The sequence below is a fragment of the Diadema antillarum genome, unplaced genomic scaffold (assembly GCF_040938485.1).
Source record: "Diadema antillarum isolate AM-2024a unplaced genomic scaffold, OU_Dant_1.0 scf00000129, whole genome shotgun sequence".
In the NCBI taxonomy this organism is placed as follows: domain Eukaryota; kingdom Metazoa; phylum Echinodermata; class Echinoidea; order Diadematoida; family Diadematidae; genus Diadema; species Diadema antillarum.
The window spans coordinates 285,373-307,007 of NW_027271018.1; the positions used below are offsets into that span (position 1 = coordinate 285,373).

The 21,635-nt window shown below is 37.8% G+C and overlaps 1 protein-coding gene across 1 annotated transcript; it reads right to left on the reverse strand.

Moving 5' to 3' along the window:
• Positions 1–4,524: 4,524 nt before the first annotated feature.
• Positions 4,525–21,341, reverse strand: LOC139720548 (uncharacterized). The gene is made up of 10 exons (XM_071631900.1): positions 21,185–21,341; positions 18,927–19,019; positions 18,294–18,409; positions 17,755–17,859; positions 16,935–17,098; positions 10,705–10,979; positions 7,858–7,950; positions 7,236–7,351; positions 6,468–6,569; positions 4,525–5,300 (listed from the first exon to the last, which is right to left on the reverse strand). The coding sequence occupies exons 1-10, from the start codon at positions 21,324–21,326 to the stop codon at positions 5,127–5,129; spliced, it is 1,380 nt and encodes a 459-aa protein (XP_071488001.1). The 5' UTR covers positions 21,327–21,341; the 3' UTR covers positions 4,525–5,126.
• Positions 21,342–21,635: the final 294 nt, after the last annotated feature.

Genomic DNA, 21,635 nt, shown 5'->3' on the forward strand with positions numbered 1-21,635 from the left:
TTGTGTATAATCGGTTTGATTTTTGCAATCCATATGTTTTCCCATGTGTTCATGTTTGCAACTGCATGCCGCACTGTAGTGCTGTAGTAGATGGGATATGTGGTCAATGTGTATTGTGATACAGTGTGACTCAATAATAACCAACTCACCTACTTGACCCCTTCCACCAAAAAAAAAAAAAAAAAAAAAAGTTCAAAGGGAGAGAGCTGTGATGTGTCACAAACGTGAAGAACAACATGTTTCTGCCACATAAGGGAGATTTAAAAAAAAAAAAATCTGAATGAATTTGTGCTGGCCATGCATGCACTAACAATGCAAACAAGAAGTAAGTAATTGTCCTGAAAGTCAATAATTGTCCTCAAAAAGTGTTATAGATTTTTACCCTTTGCAGGAAGGTGTATGGGAGAGGTATTTGAGTGTGAATTTTATCTTGTCTTAAGGAAGCCCATCTGTAAAGACTAAAGGGCGTTCCTTGAATATGGAATTCATCAGCTGTTTTGGTGTATATTGTGGTTTTTGTCTGTAGGTCTTTCTTATTTCATATTTCGTAATTGTATAAAGCAGTCCAAGAATTCACAGCAGACAGATTGCCTTCCAAAGACTAAATCGGCATCCTTTGTTTTGTATAAACTTGGAAAAGTTCGTCAGTTTTTGGATTCAAGGACCACTAAAAGCTTGTTCAGGTCTTTGTTATAATGTCATTTAGACTACTCTAATAGTTTGTTATATAATATCTCAGACTCACAGCTACATAAACTCCAAATATTTCAGAACGCAGCTGTAAGATTGATTACCCGCACAAAGAAGTATTCTTACATAACCCCCATCTTGAAGTAGCTGCATTGGCTCCTCATCTAATCACGCATAGTTTTTAAGATACTGTTACTGACTTACCAGTGCCTGCACTCAATGGCACCAGAATATCTCCGTGAGTTCTTGGTAAAGTACGCCCCCTCTTGTAATCTCATCTAATCGGCTCAGAAAAATCTTCTCCAATGTCCTGTTATCACAACCAAGTTTTATGGTGAGCGAACTTTTGCTCATGCTGCTCCCACACTGTGGAACGCTGTTCCATGTTATATAAAGGAAGCTTCCACAGTGTTAAAGTTCAAAACTGTTCTCAAGACATTTCTGTTTAAAAAGTATTATGAATGAGTTTTGGTGTGCATCTACGGTACATACATTGTACAAGAGTCAGTACATTTCTTTTTCCATTTTCATCCCTCTCCCTTAAAGTGCATAGAGACACTAAGGTAGTGATATGCGCTATATAAGCACTGTAGTATTGTTGTTATTATTATTATTATTGATTAAATTTGAAGGAGCTGTGCTCGATCTTTTGATCTGTCTCCACAATGTGAGGTACATTGTACATGTATATTTTGTTTCTCAAATATGACTACTAGAATGAGGACAGATCACAAGAAAATTCTTATGGTGCTGGGCATGTTTGCTTTTTTAGTTACAAGTTGTACCTTTACACACTTTAATGAAATTAGAGGAGGTACCCAAGGCAGATTGTGTGCATAGTAATCAACTGATTAAAAGGCAAATAATGATAGGAAGTAAGTTCTTAGCCTTAAGTGTAAGCCAGGATATTGTATTACATCCCTGGTTTGAGATGAATGTCATACCTCTTCCATGTTTTAGCCCACAGTACTGGTGAGTGCAGGGTCTTGGACCTCTCATATTAAAGGGATTGTATAGTTTTGGTTGATATGCGGCTTCAGGTTTTTAACTTTTTTAATGAGATATTGAGAAACTTCTTATGATACATGAAAGAGCATGCAATTCTAGAAGGAATTCAAAGTTTATTTGATGAAAATTGGTTTTGAAATGGCTGAGATGTCAAATAACAAAGAGGTCCTAATAAGTGATGGGACCCACCTTTTATGAGGACCACTTTGTTCTACATTGTTTTTGGATATCTCGGCCATTTCAAGACTGATATTCATCGAATAAATTTTGAATTCCTTGAAGAATTATATGCTCTTTATGACTTCATAAATGGTTTCTAATTATCTTCCAAAAAGGTTGAATCTGAATCCCCCATCTCAACAAAAACTACCATTCCTTTAAGAGTGTGCTACTTAATGCTGTTGTTTTTTTTTTTATTGATGTGCAGAACTGAAATAAGTGAATGGAATTGAAAAAGAAGTGGTGCATGGTTGTGATGTTATTGCAAAGGTTCACATCCACGGAAAAGGTGCCAAAGTTCCTCCTTTGACCATGAACCTGTCCAAATGGTTGTTGCCGTAGGGTCAGAATCCTATCCTTCGTGAGCAGTGACTGAGTGTTTATATTTCTAACACTGCTTCATCCCTGTTCTGTACAGAACTCTGCATTCATGTACATTTAGTAAACTTAGGTGCCATTTTATTTGCTTTGTCTCACCCTCCCAGGGGCTAGATTGTATGTACAGTGCATCCAGACATTGGAACTATTGCCACTAGATACTCTGGACATACAGTGTTTTTTTTTTTTTTTGGGGGGGGGGGGGCAGATTTTTCAGTTTTCTATAAAGCACTGCTGAAATCATGATTGGTGTGAGTAAAGTACAGGCCTTCATTTTTTCAGCCTTCTGCTCCGTGATGGGAGATTATGTTTTGTCATTTAACCTTGGCTGCCTTTCCTGTGTGTTCTTATGATTATTTCCTATCCTGTTTATTGTGATAGGATCCATCAATTTGTATAAACAGTGCTGCTGTTGTGGGTGTAGTACAAGTTGTATCAAGAATATTTATATGCAATACTAATGATGTAATAATGTTACACAAATTTTGCCACAAAAAATTTGAGGTATGGTAATGAGGGATCTTGGGCAGCAATAAAATGACCATGTTCCCTCATTTCAGGTCCAGTCAATCTGCATAGCACTGCTAAACAGTGTTCTTGCATAAGTACAATGTAGTCATACGCCCCAGTGAATAGTCTAGTGTTGGTCACTGGTTTGACTGATGTGCTATGCATCTGATGATGAGCATGATCATTAAAAAAACGTATTTGTTGTTGGGGTTTTTTTTATGACTGCTCCCGATTGAGCTGTGTCAGTCAGATGTATGTAATTAATAAGTGATATTTGATCATTGAAATAAAATAGTATTGACAGGCCAGGCCTTTCACACCTTAGATACCCACTCTGATTTTGCAGTTTATATGAGTTCAAAGTGAATTACAAGGTCTCAATGTACTGAGGGCATGCATATTTGTTTGGGTTTTTTGTTGTATATTTTTTGGTGTTTGTGCATCTGATCTGTATGTCTGTGAATAAACATGAATACCTGAATATAAGATATGCCCAAGTTCATTAACAGACTTTTGGGAAAAAAATGAATTATTACAAATATTTTGCATACAAATGGAAATGTAAAATTGTCAGAATATTTATCTATGCTTGCTTACCATCATGGGGTCTTAAAGACGTTAGCCAAATTTGGACTTGGGCCGTTCTTTATTCAGGTATCCATCTATCTCTAATATGTGAAAATCTGCATATTTGCATGTTTATTGTGTGTTTGATTCAAAGGATTTGTCATTCAGAGCTGAACAACGTCATGATTCTTCACACACGTTGTCATGTATACATACAAGTTAGATTCTCTGCAGGATACATCTTTTTTTTTTTTTTTTTGCTCTCTAAAAGTTACCAAAAAAATGAAAGTTTCAAACCAGGGCACAACATTTCAATGGACGACATTGCATATTGCATTGTCCGAAAGGATTTTATCAATAGATTGTATTCACAAGTTTCCATTACAAAAATACACGTGCTAAAATTACGAAGGCGTACCATGGTATGCGTGGCTAGTGGAGGTTTTGCAGCAATTCTTAGACAATTCTGAGACGGCAACACATATTTTTACTAGTGATTGTATCATATGATGCCCGTACTTTCATATCTATTCCATATTTTTTATACGATGATTTGCTTATTTCTTGAGCCATGAACCAACCATTAACAAGACATGTGCCAGAATAGAACTAAAGTATGTAGCTAGATGTCTGTAACTCACTTTTTCTCGACCATGATACAGATTTGTGTGTAGTCGCCGTGATACAATGTCAATGAAGCAAATACTAGTGCATGTTGACAATTATTCTTTGATGTTACCCTACAACTCAAGTAGGTAAACACTGCCTGTAATTTTTTTTCCTCAGCCTCAACTTGAATAATGGCGAAACGAACTGACAGAAAATCTAGAAAGAGGTTGAGATGAGTATCTAATTTGATCAGACGCACAAACTGAGTGTATGATGGACAGATGAACGGCCTGCATCTGGACCAAGGATACTTTATACTACATGATGCAACTGAAGTTCTCAAACGTTTCACCGTAAAATCGAACTGCATGAGACACAGTTTCATTCACCAGATTATTTCAAACCAATAGGTATTTGTTTATCTATTTGCTCATTTTGTTGCTTGTATAGATTTACTTGTTTATTTGATTATTCATCTATTTATTTATGATCCATTGAATTACGGATGTATGTATGAATTTTCATTCGCCGTTTTTCGGGGGGGGGGGTGGTAAAAGTCCCTTTTTTCAGGGTTGGAACTTAAATGGATGCAAGGTCAATCTCATCAAAATCTTCATTGAACAGGGGACTAGATCTGATTGACGTCGATCTAGTCAACTTGTGCTGTCGATATGATTAATACGTCTGTTTGCTGCGTTCCCCCTTGATATACTGTAGCCTGTACAAATTTTCCTGATCCCGACTGAGTTTATATCCAGTTTTACATGGCGATGTTCCCTGTACTTACTGAAAGAATTATATAAGATGACTTGTTATTACAATTTTTGCAAAACAATTACTAACAGCAATATCATGAATATGGTGCTGTACTCTTTGATGTATCCGCAATAAAGTACGCCTAGACACTATAAGGCATAATTCTACACAACTCTTGTCCGACACATGCCCTTTGAAAATGATTTACCATATAGCTAGTAAGCAATTGATGTTACATCACACTCCGTAAATTTTCAATCACATCTTCGCTCAATGCTAAGAAGCTAAATTTCAGATGACGCCGGAAAGAGCAGCAACTAATTCATCGGTCCACACGCCCATTGAATCACGAGGGCGTCCCGCTGCAAAAGGGATGAGTGCGTCGATGCTCATGAATCCGTCTGGGGACGAGACGCAAAGTACGACTTCAGCGGCGATTCTTCCCGGAAATGGCGCATGTATTCCTGCAGTTCGGGGTAGGGGTCGAGCAGCCCGTCGACTTTGTACTTGCTAGTCGTCAGGATGTCCAAGAAGTTGAACGTCATCGCGTCGGCTAAGGTAGGCTACAAAAGAACAATATTTTGGCAACACTTTTAAAAGCCGTTTTGTAACAGTATTCTTGTTGGTGTGTGACTGTTGTAGGGGTACTAGGGATAGACATCAGCTGTCAATGAGGAAGATAAAATAATGTTTTCGGGGGGGGGGTAGGAATGTCATTAAAAGAGCATAAGGGCAATCGTTCATAATATGTGTCTGCCGCTTTTCAAAGCTATACAGAAAATGAAAGGTTAACGCGCTCGATTAAGGTCCACATGCATCACAAAGAGAAAAAGTCAACAAAATTTCCATTCGACCTACTTTATTTTCTCGGTAAGATTTCATTTGCCTGTTTGTTTTCCTTTCTTTCTTGTTCATATTCTTTTGGTTTTGATACAATACTCCTGAAGTACTATCATAACCAGGAATTCTAGCGTGTAATATAGACCCCGTTATGATTGGCATAATTGCAAAAAAAAAGTGTTTCGGTCAGAGTAGAAAATGTTCGATATACACGTTTCTTCAAAACGCTTCAAAAAAAGATGGCACAAAAACGATAACGAGTTCAGATTTATTCCAATTTTAGCAGCTTTGTTAATTTGTTTACTATAGATCGTATTTTGTTGTTAGAAGTCCACTTTTATCGCATCATATTTTGAGGACTTTGTTTACATGTGTGTGCGTGCGTATGCAGGTATATTTTGCTCTTTTTCTGTCTAAATAGTGAGACAGGAACAACAGTCCTATGTGTCATGACCTATTAGTAATCACAAGAATCAGTGTCGAACGAGGAGTAAAGAAGGAAAAGAAGAAGAAAAGAGAAGATCGAGTAGTTTCTCGACTTGATCTATCACACCGCTTGACCATGTTGACACATAATTATGTGTGTAAGGAGAGGAAGAAAAAATTATATGAATAGTTAATCATTTTTGTCGTCAGTTATTTGAGATTAAAGCTGTTGAAAAACAAAGAAAAATGAAAGTGTTTCTTTTTATATCATGAGTGCAGTATCACTGAAAACATTATAATCATGATATACACACTTGATTAATATGTATTCCAAAGTGACGACTAATCTCATAATTCCTCGAGATTTTTCAGTCAGTTCTCCACGCTCAAGTGTGCACATTCAGCGTGACGAAGATTTTGTCATTATACACGTCGCGATCGCATCAAGATAAAAGTATACTTACCCCTTTGCCAACGAAGTACTTTCCTCCGTTTTCCTTGAGGAGTTCAACGAAGTACTTCATCTGACGCACAATTCCTTCCTTGAAGGCCTTCACCGCTTCAACCTACAGTCAGTTATATCAAGACAAAGTCAATATTATGGGTCAATATCCCCCTTGTTTGCGCTTGGATAGAATTCTCTTTCGCGTTCAGCCGTAACACGTTACACTATGTACCAAACGAGATCTCCTGGTGACGAGTGTTCCAAGCAATGCATATGAATTATATTTGCGTGAGCCTGTGAATGAACGTTGGAACTCCTTGCACCATACCTGTCAAGTTTCACATAAGGATCCTGATTTATTACGTAAGACCTTGGATAACATACCTTGGAAGTGGGCGTAGAATTAAACCAATTTATTTACCCCTCGATATCGTCGTAATATGAAATAACTCTTAGGTATAGGCGCTGTGCAGAAATTATTGTATTATATTGTAATTTGTCATTGAATGATGTTATTTTCTTACGTTTTCCTTTTCTTTTCTCTTCCTTTTATGTATGGGGGGGGGGGGGGGGGTGGCAAAAAAAATATTTTCCAGCCGTGAGTTTTATATATCCGTGTAAACATAATGTGGATATGTTACTTGGATATATTGGCGCAAAATATCACTCTTACTATACGGATCAAAAAGAAAAGAATACTACTAGCGAGTAAACAAAACTGAATGTAATCTATATACTTAGCCGGCATGCAGTTTGCTTCGAACACGAAGTCGCCAGCTACTCTTACCTTCTTCTCTGGGTCTTGCTCGGTGAAAATCGGTCTCAATTTCTGTTCGATTTCCGATCCAGTCTCCAAAACGACGTCGACATGCGCTTTCTCCGCGTTGGTTTTCCCACACAGGTCTGTCGAAAACATCCATTAAATCACCATTAGTGCATTATAGGCATCATTCAAATACAAGTGAACTTCACCGTTTGTTTGTTGTTTTTATTTAGCAAACACTATGTTATGATTTCCTGTCCTTTTTCGGTGATTGATAGATGATAAAAGAAACACAAGATGATGATATTGTTTATATACTTTCTGAGAGGCAATTATGTCTTGTTCTTCAGCTTTGGCGAACATACTTGTCAAAAACAAACTGTTTACCGTTATTATCGTTATTATACATTGTTACGGTCACTGACATGGTCTTCATTATATACCTAAGTAATCCATGTTACAAACGAGTGAAATGACAAGAAGCACAGAATTCAGATTTTATAAGATTTCTTTCTCTCTCTGAGCTATTGCTTTATTTTTGTTTGAACATTGCATTCTTGAAAACAAAAACAAAAATAAATTGAAATTTGACTGAAATTCAAAACAAAAGTTGAATATATATAGGCCTACATAGTTTAATGCTCACCATATTCCAATGCGACAAATCTCGCCATCGCCCTGCTGTGCGGAATGGTTTTCCCGTCAACGATGAGCACGGGGGCCTGGCCCAGTGGAAAAACTGCGTACATGAGTGTGACAGGGAACCAAAAACATTGTCAAGTAATGCCGAGGAGTTTGTCAAAAACAAATACACAAATAAACAAGAAAAAGATAAACATTAACAACAGCATTGCAATGAGTATAATATCGATAAAAGAATGCACAGAAGAGGTTTTCTTTAACACAGTCTATTTGACAAGAACGTTAAAATTTGTGCTATCCTAATATTCTTGTCAACATTAATCATAATAGATGCGGATTATTCTTGCGGTCGGCTACACGTCACTTCCGGTCGACTGGAGTGAAAACAAACAGCTTGCAAGCGCTAAGCCTGCATACCTATAAATGCGCATACTGCATGCTGTGCATGTGCGACGCGTATAATTTATGTGCAACTCTACGCAGCTCAGACATGGGGACTGTTTTTCATTATTCATTTTGTCATTTGTGCCATCATTCATGAGATACATGCATCATGTCTTGCCAGCAATATTCTCAAAATCTGGATCCTGTCGATCGATCGGTCCCGGTATTTTGCCAAGTTTAAGGCGGCCGGACTGGACCTGTGCCCGTATGAAATCGCGGCAGGACTCTGGATCAACGACCCGACAAAATGGCCAGATGTGCAGTAGAACCTCTTTGAGTAGGCCCTACCCCGATATCTACGCTTACTTAGTACCTCATAGAAACTTCAGGTAGGTCTAACGTTAGTACTGTAGTACTTAGGGTAGGGCCTAATTTAGAGTAGGCCTAGGGCCTAATCCTGCCGCCCGCACAGCTACAGTACCAGCTTGCCTTAGCGCTATGCTCGCGGGGCGCCCCGGGCGGGCGCGGCAGAAAACACGTACAGCGTTCACTCCAGGCTCACGCGAGTGGTTTGTTTTCACTCCAACGCTATCCATGACCCCGTGACACGCAAAATACCCGGATGTCCGACCATGAGAATACCGGGTATACGATTTACCAAATAATATGCTCCATGGCTTGTTCGCAATAAAGGCCTTTGTGTGTGTCTCGATAGCCGAGACAGAGTGTGTATAGACGCAGTATCAGACAGCGTGTGTATGGCCAGAGCGTGTAAAGACAGAGTGTGTACATGTATTATGTACTTTGAGCATTATTGATGTCATATCATTACCGGTTTAATGAACCCGTCTCCGTTTGGTATAAAGGGCAGTGATAATTTGTGTCCCCTTGCGTTAAGTCACTATAAAACGAATGTCACGATAAGCGACGATAAGGGCCCTCTCATGCTGAATGTTATTCCCGTCGAGTTTAAGCTATAGGCCTATAGTTTTCATCCAGTTTCCGTGATGCCAATATTCTAATCAATCAGAGAACGACTATAACAAAGATCAATGCGGTCAGGAACATGTTTAATTACTGCGCACATGCTAAATCGTAATGCGATTCTATGATAATGTCGTACAATGAGAATTCATTTTAGAGCCAACAATGTTTCACCTGAATATTTGCATAAGCAGAAAGACATATATTATTTTGAAAAATCTGATTCTCGAGTCACAGAGACGAATGTAAGATAAATGGTCTTTAAGTTTTTATGGTTATAGATTGTTAACTATAGTGTCAAGCGAGCGATAATACGACTTACTCTATTATATTGGTTCTGATTTAAGTTGATAAAGCTGCACAGTTTTGCAGCGGCCTAATTATTATCCCATGACTATTATAAAGTACTAGTACTCATATCAATATATCTGATTATGTTATAATACTTTCATATACCACTCTCATTTCCGTTTCACTGATTTTTATTAACATTGTATTGAATAAATAATTTATTATGTTGCTATATATTTTCATAATATGTGTAGGCATCCTAATACAAGCATAAGATGCGATGCTGCCTAGCTCTCATTGAAATCGCCACTATTGTGTGTGTGTTTTTTTTTTGTGTGTGTTTATTTTGCCGAATACAGTAAGTGGTCTAAATTGTCCTCAATCAATCATACGGCATGGGTATAGGAGGGATATAATATTAGCACAAGATGCTTTAAGGGCCGCCTGGCTCTCGTTGCTATTTAAATAGATATTTTCCTTTTGTATGTGTGTTTTACTGTTTTCCAGAATAAACGGTCTAAATTGGCCTCAATCAATCAACAAAATAATGAGGCATGAATAGCGTAATTTCACGCTTAATATATTCAAAATCATATAGATCAGACACATTACAATTAGGCCTATAATTCGCGTATTACAATCATCACAGATATCCTAATGGTATATTAGTCATACACCACTGAACAAAAACAAAATAAAACAAACAAACAAAAAAAAAAAAAAAAAAAAAAACCTGATCTCCGCGTCATATAGAGAACCAACTCGGAAATTCGCTTTCTTCACCGGGTATTTCTGCGATGCAGCAAATAATATATAACCAAGAAAGTACATAAATTTGCTCATCTCTGTAGTTCCATTCTAACAGTTTCCTTCGATCACCTGTACGCGAAAGTGCTGAATCATGTTCATTATTCTACATCCACAAACCGCCCAAAGTGTCTAGAAGAAATCGATACGTATTATATTCGCTTGAAATATTGAAGCTTGTCCGATCAGATTGAAAATATTTTGACTGGTTAAAATACGAGACAAGACAAGTTGAAGTTAGAACAATGATAGAATGAGATGCATGTGTCCAAGATGAGCCAAGACTTGACATCATCGACTTCTGCGGATATTCATGTGTCTAGTTTGTAGACTATAATGCGTTGAAGTGATGTAGGACGATCGATAGTATGGTGTTACAACTCACGTTTCTTGTCATCTTTGATCTTGGCCCATTCTTCCTGGGTGAACCTATCGTCGGCGAAGTCGACTTTGGCGAGGGTGAGGAGCATCCGCGTGGGTTCTGCCCGACCACGGGCATCGAAATATTTTACGGTGAAGCGCGGCATGGTGATGGTAGTGTATAGACCTGATGAACGCAGACGACGCGAGACAGGCAGCTGTTGTGACGACTGAACGGGAGCGACGTTCACCAATGAAGTGCAGTGAGCATGCAGCCCGTGGCAATGGATGCAAGCCGAACTTCACCACGAACACCGATACACTTGAAAGCCCTGGATGTACAGAGATCTATCTCAGTATACTCATACGTGCTGAGTGTAATACTGTATCAATATCACCAGCTACTAGTATACATGTATTACTGTAGTACATACAAATATTAATACATTCAATGCATTGATAAAATTGCTGTGCACCGTCGATAAAGGGGACTCATATACTTAAATAGCTATGTGGATTGAGTGACTAGCTGCGTGTAAATCTATAGCTTCTAAGAGAAAACATCGGGAAGTTTGAAGAAAATCAGACAATTCATCGAATCCCTCCAGCACTGTGCCCCCGCCCCCCCCCCCAGTTTCTCTTGTGTTTCGTCTGTTTTCTGCAGATTGGAATTACTCATGAAATAGAACAATATTGATTTCATAGATCCTGTCAGTAAGAGGATACTCAATAACACAAGGAAACAGTCGACTCTTTAGTCAGCATCTTTTTTCCCCTAACGATGGATATACTACGAACTAGCACCAAACATTTTCATACCCTCGACGAACGGGATGTGGGCGTGTCCGGGGTTGCTCATGCACCGCAGACCCGCCCCCTTACGCCTTCCTTCCCGACTCAACACCCCACCCCACGCCGTCTCCTCTTTGTTTTGTTTTGTACGTGACTGCCATTCTAACTACGTCCCTCTCTCGCTCCCTCACTCCACGAATATCTCTCACTCTTTATATATAGAACGTAAATCGCTCTGACAATATTATTTTTGTTGTGTTGTTGTTTGTTTGTTGTTGTTTTTTGTGTATGCAAACGTGCCATAATGAAATATACCCAAACACAGTGTCAGTGTATAATTGGAAACTGCATTCAAAATTTGATTTGAGGTGAATTGAAAGTTGAAAAAGAAAAATACCCAAAGTGATGGCACAGAATGGTCAAAAAAGATGATCGATATTAGTGCTAAGTTGTTACTACACTGTATATTGATTCCAAAACGACAGTTTTTTCTGTGTATCAGTGGTATCATAATCCGTGAATTGAATTGAATTACAATCATATATTATGAATACTATACATTATTACATACTACAATATACATTAGATAATATAAAATATGTCCTCATTGTGTTGTAAACCCAATTAGCACTCATGTAGAATTATGCAATGTTCCACCAACCTCTTCCAGTTCAAAAATACCAACACGAGCCTGATTATTTCATTGATAGGTCTGTCGATTTTAACAGAAGTTGCTTTGCAGACCATTGATCAATGGACAGTCTGATTCACCGTGTCCTATAATGTACATGTATATGCCTGCATATTGGGATAGAAAAGAAAAGATAATCAAAACTGGGGGTGTTTCATAAAGCTGTTTGTAAAGTTACGAACGACTTACGAGCGACTGGTAATCAATTCTTATGCTGAATTATGGAAATTCTGGTAAGTATAGCACATCAGAACTGATCACCAGTCGCTCGTAAGCTGTTCGTAACTTTACGAACAGCTTTATGAAACAGGGCCCTGCTCATTATTGTGACCAGCAGGACTCGATGTCAAATCCCGAATTGACAATGAAAAGCGCACGTAATACCATGAGCATACCATATCGATCGAGTAGGACTTCTCCTTTATCAAACACTCTCGGCACCACTATACATCAAAATGTTATTGACATTGTACACGAATAACTTGCCTACGTTAATGAGAGATTGAATACGGGACAATGCCTCTGAACCACCTGTCTTTAGCATGCCATCCATTGTATAGTCGCGACCCAATTGTTCAGGCAGTGGTGAAGTCGATAATTGCCAGAGGTCACCTGTTAATGCCAGGAGAAATGTATATTTCAACATCCATCCTTCATAATAATAAGGCGAGTTTATCTGAAGGGGGAGTCTAGTGTTGGAAGGAGTTTGATTGCAGGCAAATATTCTTCTCGTTCCGTCCCTCTCTGGGGTGATCACCCATTTTCAGAATAGTCTCGACCGATCTTGACCTTCACCGTTAAACTGTAGCTGCCCCGTATACAAGGTGTCTGTTAATTTGCCCTGAACTCGTTATTTGCCATATCTCTGCCATCATACCATTTATCGAGTACGAGTGTATGGCAAAATACACCTATGTACATCCATATGACTCAGCGGTTTTTGCCATGCATAGTACTGTATGCAAGCCTTTGCTTTGTTATAATCCAAGATGTAGCTTTATTTCATTGCCGCAATCACCTTCTGATCCCCCACCTGTTGATGTCGATGTAAATCATATTCCACCCGGGTGTCCAATCACTGAAATGCATTATGACTATTATATATTTTTGAGCCACATTTTTATTATCTGCAAAGTGTGGTATTGTAACGTTAAATAGGGCCTCTAGCTATGCAACAGATTTAGATTCAACCTTGTCAATTTGATAGGTATAATGAAGATCTTGTATAGTAAATGATGTTCGTATGACACTGTTGTGTACCGCACCTGCTGACAGAACGTTTTATATTTTCGTTTACCGTTGTTCACACAAAACAGTTTCAAGAAATAATCTCTCATATTCTTTCTCTTAGTCAGTCCTCGATTGTCTCCATTTTCTTCAACATTTTCAAAATGGAAACTTTACAGAGAAAAACAATATGAAATTAAAAGCATAATTATAATCACTGCTTGCATTCTGCGTCATATATATTATGAAACAGTCTTAAATTGATAAGTTTTTGGCATGATTGAAGTCATAACTATACTACATATTGCATTTTCGAAATTCAAATAATCATGTTGAATGCAGGGATGCACTGGCCATGATTCACACAATAATGTTCACGAAACAGATATGATATGGACAATGTATTGTTTTTCGAGTGATCCACGTTCTACAAGCTCCCCTCTTCAGTATAACGCTCCTTTCAACGGCTATCGTTACAAGTTCTTTTTGCACTGCTGCAATGACATTGTGTTTCACGTAATCATTCGCATGTATATATATATATATATATATATATATATATATATATATATATATACATATACAGTGGCGTATCTAGGGGAAACGGCGCCCGGGGCAATCGCGAAAATTGCGCCCCTAATTTCTGAAAAAGTGTTCAACCCCAACCCCATCCCGGTAGGGACTTTAAACAAAGTCTATATGCTTTTTTCAAGCACTTAAAATGGGTCTTTTGAGGGTGATTTAAATGTAGTGAATTTTGATAAATTTTGGCGAGCGAGCGCAGCGAGCGAGCCGAAAATTTTTGTATTTCAGCTTACAAAACATGGAATTCTTGCCATTTTTTGCTTATCAAATCTTACATTTCTAATCAAGATATAGTGACGGCCTTATAGATAACGATTTATACCAACAAACTAAGGACTTAAAAAAATACTCTAAATTAGTGCGCGCGAGTGAGCCGAAATTTGTATATTTCTGCGTCATCATCACGTTTTGTTTTTATCTCTCTTTTTTATATAATATATATATAAATTTTGGCGAGCGAGCGCAGCGAGCGAGCCGAAAATTTTTGTATTTCAGCTTACAAAACATGGAATTCTTGTCATTTTTTGCTTATTAAATCTTACAATTCTAATCAAGATATAGTGACGGCCTTATAGATAACAATTTATACCAACAAACTGAGGACTTTAAAAAAATACTCTAAATTAGTGCGCGCGAGTGAGCCGAAATTTGTATATTTCTGCGTCATCATCACGTTTTGTTCTTATCTCTCTTTTTTTATAATGATATATATAAATTTTGGCGAGCGAGCGGAGCGAGCGAGCCGAAAATTTTTGTATTTCAGCTTACAAAACATGGAATTTTTGTCATTTTTTGCTTATTAAATCTTACAATTCTAATCCAAGATATAGTGACGACCTTATAGATAACGATTTACAAACTGAAGCCGAAATTTGTATATTTCCGCGTCATCATAACGTTTTGTTCTTATCTTTTTTATTTTTTTTGCGCCCCCCCCCCCGTATGTTCGAAACCGTTGGCGTCCTCTTTTGATCCAATCGGCGATCGCCTTCAGAACGAAAGAAATTGCAGTCGCTGCTCAGTGAAACATTTGCCTGCTAAATATTAAATGACATGTGTGAACACAATAGACATTGTCATTTTGTCCGCGTCGTCACGTTTTGTTCTTATCTTTTTCTTCCTTTTTTTGATAGATTTGAGTGAGCGCAGCGAGCGAGCGAGCCGAAAATGTTTATATTTCAGCTTACTAAACATGGAACTCTTGTCATTTTTTGCTTATCAAATCTTACAATTCTAATCAAGATATAGTGACGGCCTTATAGATAACGATTTATGCCACCAAACTGAGGACTTGAAAAAAATACTCTAAATTAGTACGAGCGAGTGAGCCGAAATTTGTATATTTCCGCGTCATCATTGCGTTTTGTTCTTATCTTGTTTGATTTGGGGTTTTCTTGCGCCCCCCCCCCCCATGTTCGAAACCGTTGGCGCCTTTTGATCCAATTGGCGATCGCTTCAGAACGAAAGAAATTGCAGCCGCTGCTCAGTGAAACATTTTGCCTGCTAAATATTAAATGACATGTGTGAACACAATAGACATTGTCATTTTGTCCACGTCATCATCAAGTTTTGTTCTTACCTTCTTTTTTATATATATTTGGCGAGCGAGCGCAGCGAGCGCGCCGAAAATTTTTGTATTTCAGCTTACGGAACATGGAATTCACAATAAACATTGTCATTTTGTCCGTGTCATCATCATGTTTTGTTTTTATCTTGTTTGATTTGGTTTTCTGCCCCCCCCCCCTTTCCGGGCGAGTTTTTTTTCTTCTTCTTCTTCTTCTTCTTCTTCTTTTTTCTTTTCTTCTTCTTCTTCTTCGTTTTTTTCTTCTTTTCTTCGCTTTTTTTTTTCGTTTTTTGCGCCCCCAAGGAGTGGCGCCCGGGGCACGTGCCCCCCTTGCCCCCCCCCCCCTAGATACGCCACTGCTTTTACTTCTTACATTTATATTGTTAAACAATTTGAATTGTAAAATGTCGCTTTCGTTTTATGTAACAACTCTTGTTGGATGAAAATAAAGTATACAGCTAAATGAATTGAACTTAACTAAACTGAATTGATTTTAGTCATCACTACACATATTAAGTTGAATCAAATGGGACAGGGTATTTTATTTTTCTATTTGCGTTAATTGCGACTAACAAAGTATTATTAACAATTTAATGTTTATAATTATCTGGGGTATATAGAATTTTTCTTCGAGTTAGCACATTATTTGTATCGACCTTTACGTGGTCGATTTATATGAAGTACTATGTAGTTAAAACCAACATCACCATACATGTAAGACATTCAGTTCCACAATTTTCTTATCTTAAGTCCAATTCAGAAAAGTCCCTCACCAACGTCGCTGGGGCTACAAGACCTCGTATCTCAAATATGTCAAATGCTCAGGAGAGTATTTGGGGGAAGACAGTTAGCATTTTGACAGGACATCACTTACTTGATTACCTGACCATTCATCATAAAAAAAGTAATTTTCACCAAAATTTGAGATACAAGGTCTTGTCGACCCAGCGACGTGATAACATTTCGCTCTATACTTTTCACATAATTGGCTTTGTACTTTATAAGTATTGGCCAGCCGTATAGAAACCCTCGTAGTACCACCATGCCCTATCATTTTGTCACAAAATCGTCATTGAATGCATGTTGGTACAAGAATGACGTTTGCTTGTTATATACAATGTAGTTCTATTGTAGATCCCGGCTGCAGCCTGGTGGTTTGGCGATGACAACTGAACGACTCAAGAAATCTCTCCATTTACCCCTGACTATTCTACCTGTATGGCAAAATCACAGCGGGATGTGTAATAATTCTCATTTCATTTTCACGTATCGCTCACTTACAGACTCACAGTACAACTGTTGTGGATGTCTTTAATTCAGTGCTTTGCAAACTGATTCAACAGCGTACTGTATCTTGCATTTGGCGATTGTCCCACTAAATTTCTTCTATGCAGGCGTGGTGGGTCGTTTTTCAATGTACGATTTGATCCTAGGATCTTCCCGAAAAGCCTCATAAAAGGCTACTAAATTGGGATACTGATCCAGGACGCCCTCTATCTTGTACGTGCTGTCAGTCATGATATCCAGGTGGTTGAAGACGACGATGTCCGCCAGAGAAATCTATAATGAAGAGGAAAAGAAGCCAAAGACTGCAATATGTTGCAGTGGTTTCAATTATAATTATTTATAAGTGTATGGAATTGGAACAAAAATAATGTCAATCCAACAATACTCGCGCAACTTGCTCAAGATAATTCTTTAGGTTCATGCAGGTGTAATTGATATCATGACTATTATGCTAAGTATAAAGACCTAGATGTAATTTTGCTCACATTAGTAGTAACCTCTCTCCGAACCCACATGCAGCTATACAGCAGCAAACTCATTATCTGCAGCTGTTGCCACCCTCGAACATTATCATCATTGTATAATAAATTATTATACTCGGGTACAGGCAATCAACTCGGTAATCATTATTGACTTATCAATAAATCTAATGATTCATCTATTTGTTCGTTCATTAATTTCACACATTCTCTTTAAACGGAGCCATTTCAGAACCAAAATCAATGATAATGATTTATAGCCCTTCTAAAAGAATGTTGTTTTTTCTTAATACAGAGGCATTTCAGAAAGTGCTGTAAAAACCTGAACACAGTGTAAAAGATAAAAAATGATGCCAAAGATCCAATTATGGTAGTGACATGAAAAAAAATCTTTCGTCGATACCACGTGCGAGCTTAGTCCGATGTAGAATGGATAAAAAAGTAGCCTACCTCATTGCCAACGAAGTACTTGCCACCATTTGCCTTGACTTCGTCGCTCAAATAATGATAGAATGGTTTTGAAGTGGTGTCCTTGAATGCTTGAATCAGTTCGGCCTACATGAAAAGAAATTTGAAATACATTAATAAGTTTGGTATACAAATTCTTGAGTTCAATGTGGAAAAATGGAAACGGAATTTTCAACTCGCTGTCATTTTGATTCTTGAAGAAAGACTAGCCATCAAAGGTACAAACCAAGGCAATTCGCACAAGGCAACACATCGATAGAAAATAAATGTTACAATCAACTCTCACATACACATCGGACTTTATTATTATAGAAGTGTTTGGTGTACTTTCGATCATTGCATTTATACCAAGAACATTTTCGTACAGAAGGTCACAAAATGTGGAGCAAGGCATCAGAATAACCGCCAACACCACCAACAAAACAAATAACACAAAAAACTACGTACTAACATAATTTAATTCAAGTGTGTGTAAAGGTTGCATATATATGGCGTGCTGTAGATTTGAAGAGTAGGCTTACTCGTTTCGCGTCATCAGTTGCAAGGTAATGTGGCATCATTTTCAATTCGATGTCGGTCACGGTCTCAATGATGACGTCGTTCTTGGCCTCCTCCATTTCCGTTCTGCCAAAATATCCTGTGAATAACAAACCGAAAACATCTTCGAGTACTTGTGTAACAAGAAAAACAAAATCAAAGTTTTATCTCATAATATTCACGTGACGACAAATGTCATTTATTACTATTAACATTTTTAACTTTCAAACGTGTCCTTGAGTATGATTTCCACCAAGTATGAGCAGTAAATTTATGAATTGTTTCACAGGCCGTCATCAGGCAAGTATATTTGGGCCAACCCTTTCAAATCTTGTGCTCAACATTATTCCCAAAACCATTCACATCATTTTCCTTTTAATTTACGACATTTTACCCAAGAGATTTGTAGTGCAAACTGATGATAATTGTAAGTTTTTGTACAATATTGCTAACAAATTTGGTGAAGCAATATCCATCTTCTTGGCAGATATTACCCCCTACAGAATGAATGAATGACGTGGAACACATCGAACACATCTCCCATGCAGACTGCACATAATCCATATCTTTTCGAAGTATTTCCGCTCTTGAAGAGTGCTATAATCCTGGAAGCTTACCGAATTTCTTCCCCAGATATCTCCAGATCGCTCGGCTTTGGGGAATGACTGCCGTATCGATGTGGAGGATGGGTCCCTTTCCCATGGGGAACTCTGGAATCGATTATAGAGGATTTTGTAACTGGATGAAGACACCTGCATTCTTAAAGGGAGTTCCATCCTGAAATTATGTTTCTATGTATAAAAAACAGAAGACTCTCACAAGGAGATTTTTTTTCGTCGGATCTGTTCAGATCTGTACAGATTTGTTGATTGTTTTGATCTTATTTTGTTTTGTCATGTCAGTCTTTCTTCTTTCGTAGTCGTGTTTTTTTTGTGTTTTTTTTTACTTCGGTACCGTTTCATGTTGTTCTTTGTGTTTGCTTCGCTACCTTTTTGATGGGCTTCCAAATCTGTCTGTTTGTTTATTTGTTTGTTTTGTCGAACCTGTCTTTATTTTCCTTCGTTTCAACTTATTTTTTTTTCTACTGATTTTCCCCATTATAGGGGCCCACATTCTGCCAGCATTGTCTTATTAGTAGGTCCCTACATTTTTCGCATATATTGCATATTGTTTACTTCAGTTTGATCACATCAATATTCATTACAATGTATAATCACTATGAGGTTTCGCTGTTGTTGTATGATCTGTTATATACTCACACTGCCGTATTTATCTTATTCTCTGTTATAATATAAGAAAGTGAAAAGTATATTTTGTCGAGAAAATGACAATACATTTGATTTGAATTGGTACTATTAAGAGTAATATTTTTTGCATGTCATTCTCAGCTGATGAGCTCTGTTAGTGCAAAAAAAAAATGACCGAGACAAATAAAAATCAGTGAAATTTTGTTTACAAAACAAAAAAAGAGAGCTACAGCTGCTCAACATCTGCCTCACACAGCAGCCAATTAATCTTACTCTCCGAACTTAATGAGATCATAACTTTTTGTGCATCTGTGTGTCTGATTTCAAACCCCAAATTTGCATTGATCTATAAATCTCTGATTTTACTGTTTTCGTACAAAGCAACATAACAATCATCAGGATGGGCATTCCCTTTAAGCGCACTTTATCATCATGGCTGAGTCATCTGAGTCATGTTACACAGGATATTGGAAAAGCATCGATGTGTAGCTCTGTGAAAAACCTTTCAAAGTTTGCTCTCGTGAAGGAGATTTTATTTCATCTTCATATTTCTCAGTCATCGATAGTAGTGAAGTATAGTCTTAGCAATAATAGCGAACTCCTACTCATAAAAACAAAACACTTTAGCTTTCGGGATTAGGGCCTATGGTTGTTTCCTCTTGTTTTTCTTCCGCTATAAATGAATTTTCTTTCATCCGATGCCCATCACAGTTAGAATAATTTTCAATTTTGGCCGAAATTTTGGCCGAAATAATGCTTTCCCTCTAATGCTTTCCCTCTTAGTCATTGCATGTTTTTTCTCACTGTTACTAATACATACTAATGACATGAATATTACATCTTACGTAAATCATTGACATTTCACATAATATGTGATGATTATTATCTTCATCATGTAAAATAGTAACAAATACTTTTCTCATTTTGATATAATTATATGGAGTAACAAAAAAAAATCAAATAAATTAAATTGACAAGATTGAAGTGAGAATAAAAAGAAAAAAATTATCAGGGATTTGCCATTCGCGAGGACTCTTGTTTTTGTTTTCTTGGTTGCTACCTCAGACCGTGGTCGGGTCCATGGTCAGACAGAAAATTGGCTACAAAGTTTGCCCATTGATAGCGATCATGACAGGGTGATTGATGATGACTGACACTCCTATTCAAAGCGGTTTTTTTTTTGTCAATAATATGGTAGCAAATGAACATATAGTCACGTGATCACCATCCATACCGGCCGTTATGTTTACTCTGCATACAGGTAGCTCCTGCGCTGCCACGAATACACACACACACACACACACACACACACACACACACACGCACGCACCCACGCACACATCATACACATTCGCACACATTCGTGAATACAATTACTGCTGGTTTATGGTGAAATTTGCACATCAAACAGAATGGCAATCACGATTTTAAAAGTACAAACATCGCCATTCATGTTGAACAGACATAATGTTCGTTGAACCAGGGAGGTGAGACACCTCCCTGGTTGAACCCTACACACCTGAGGACACTATCGATCCCTTGACCTATCGTCAACGTGGGTTGTGTAGGGTTGTCTACCCACATAAAGAGACAAAAAATGTATCTGTTTTTTCGAAGCATCGCCTTACCTTTCTTATTCTCCTTCAACTTTGGCCAGTCCTCGTAGCTGAATCTGTCGTCCACGAAATCTTGACCCTTCAAATAAAACAAAATTCTTGCCGGCTCGGCCCTTCCTCGGGCATTGAAGTACACCAGCTTGTAATTTGGCATGATTAAATGTAATTACAACGTCTTCGTTTCTTTCTGGAACACTCCGTCAAACGTTAATTCTTCAAATCATAAATGATATCTCCGATACACATGCAAATGGTATACGTGTTAGTCAACTGCATATACAAAAGCGTGAATTTGGGAACTTCACAATACACAAGGCGAATGAGAAGTTGTTAAGTCCCGGGCAAAGATCAAAACAGGGCTATCATAGTTTACACTTAAATCTTTATCAGGTTCAATGACAGGGTCTGTCCAAAGGGGACAGAAGCTGTAAGTTTACACTGAATACATTTCTGTTTCGCTCTG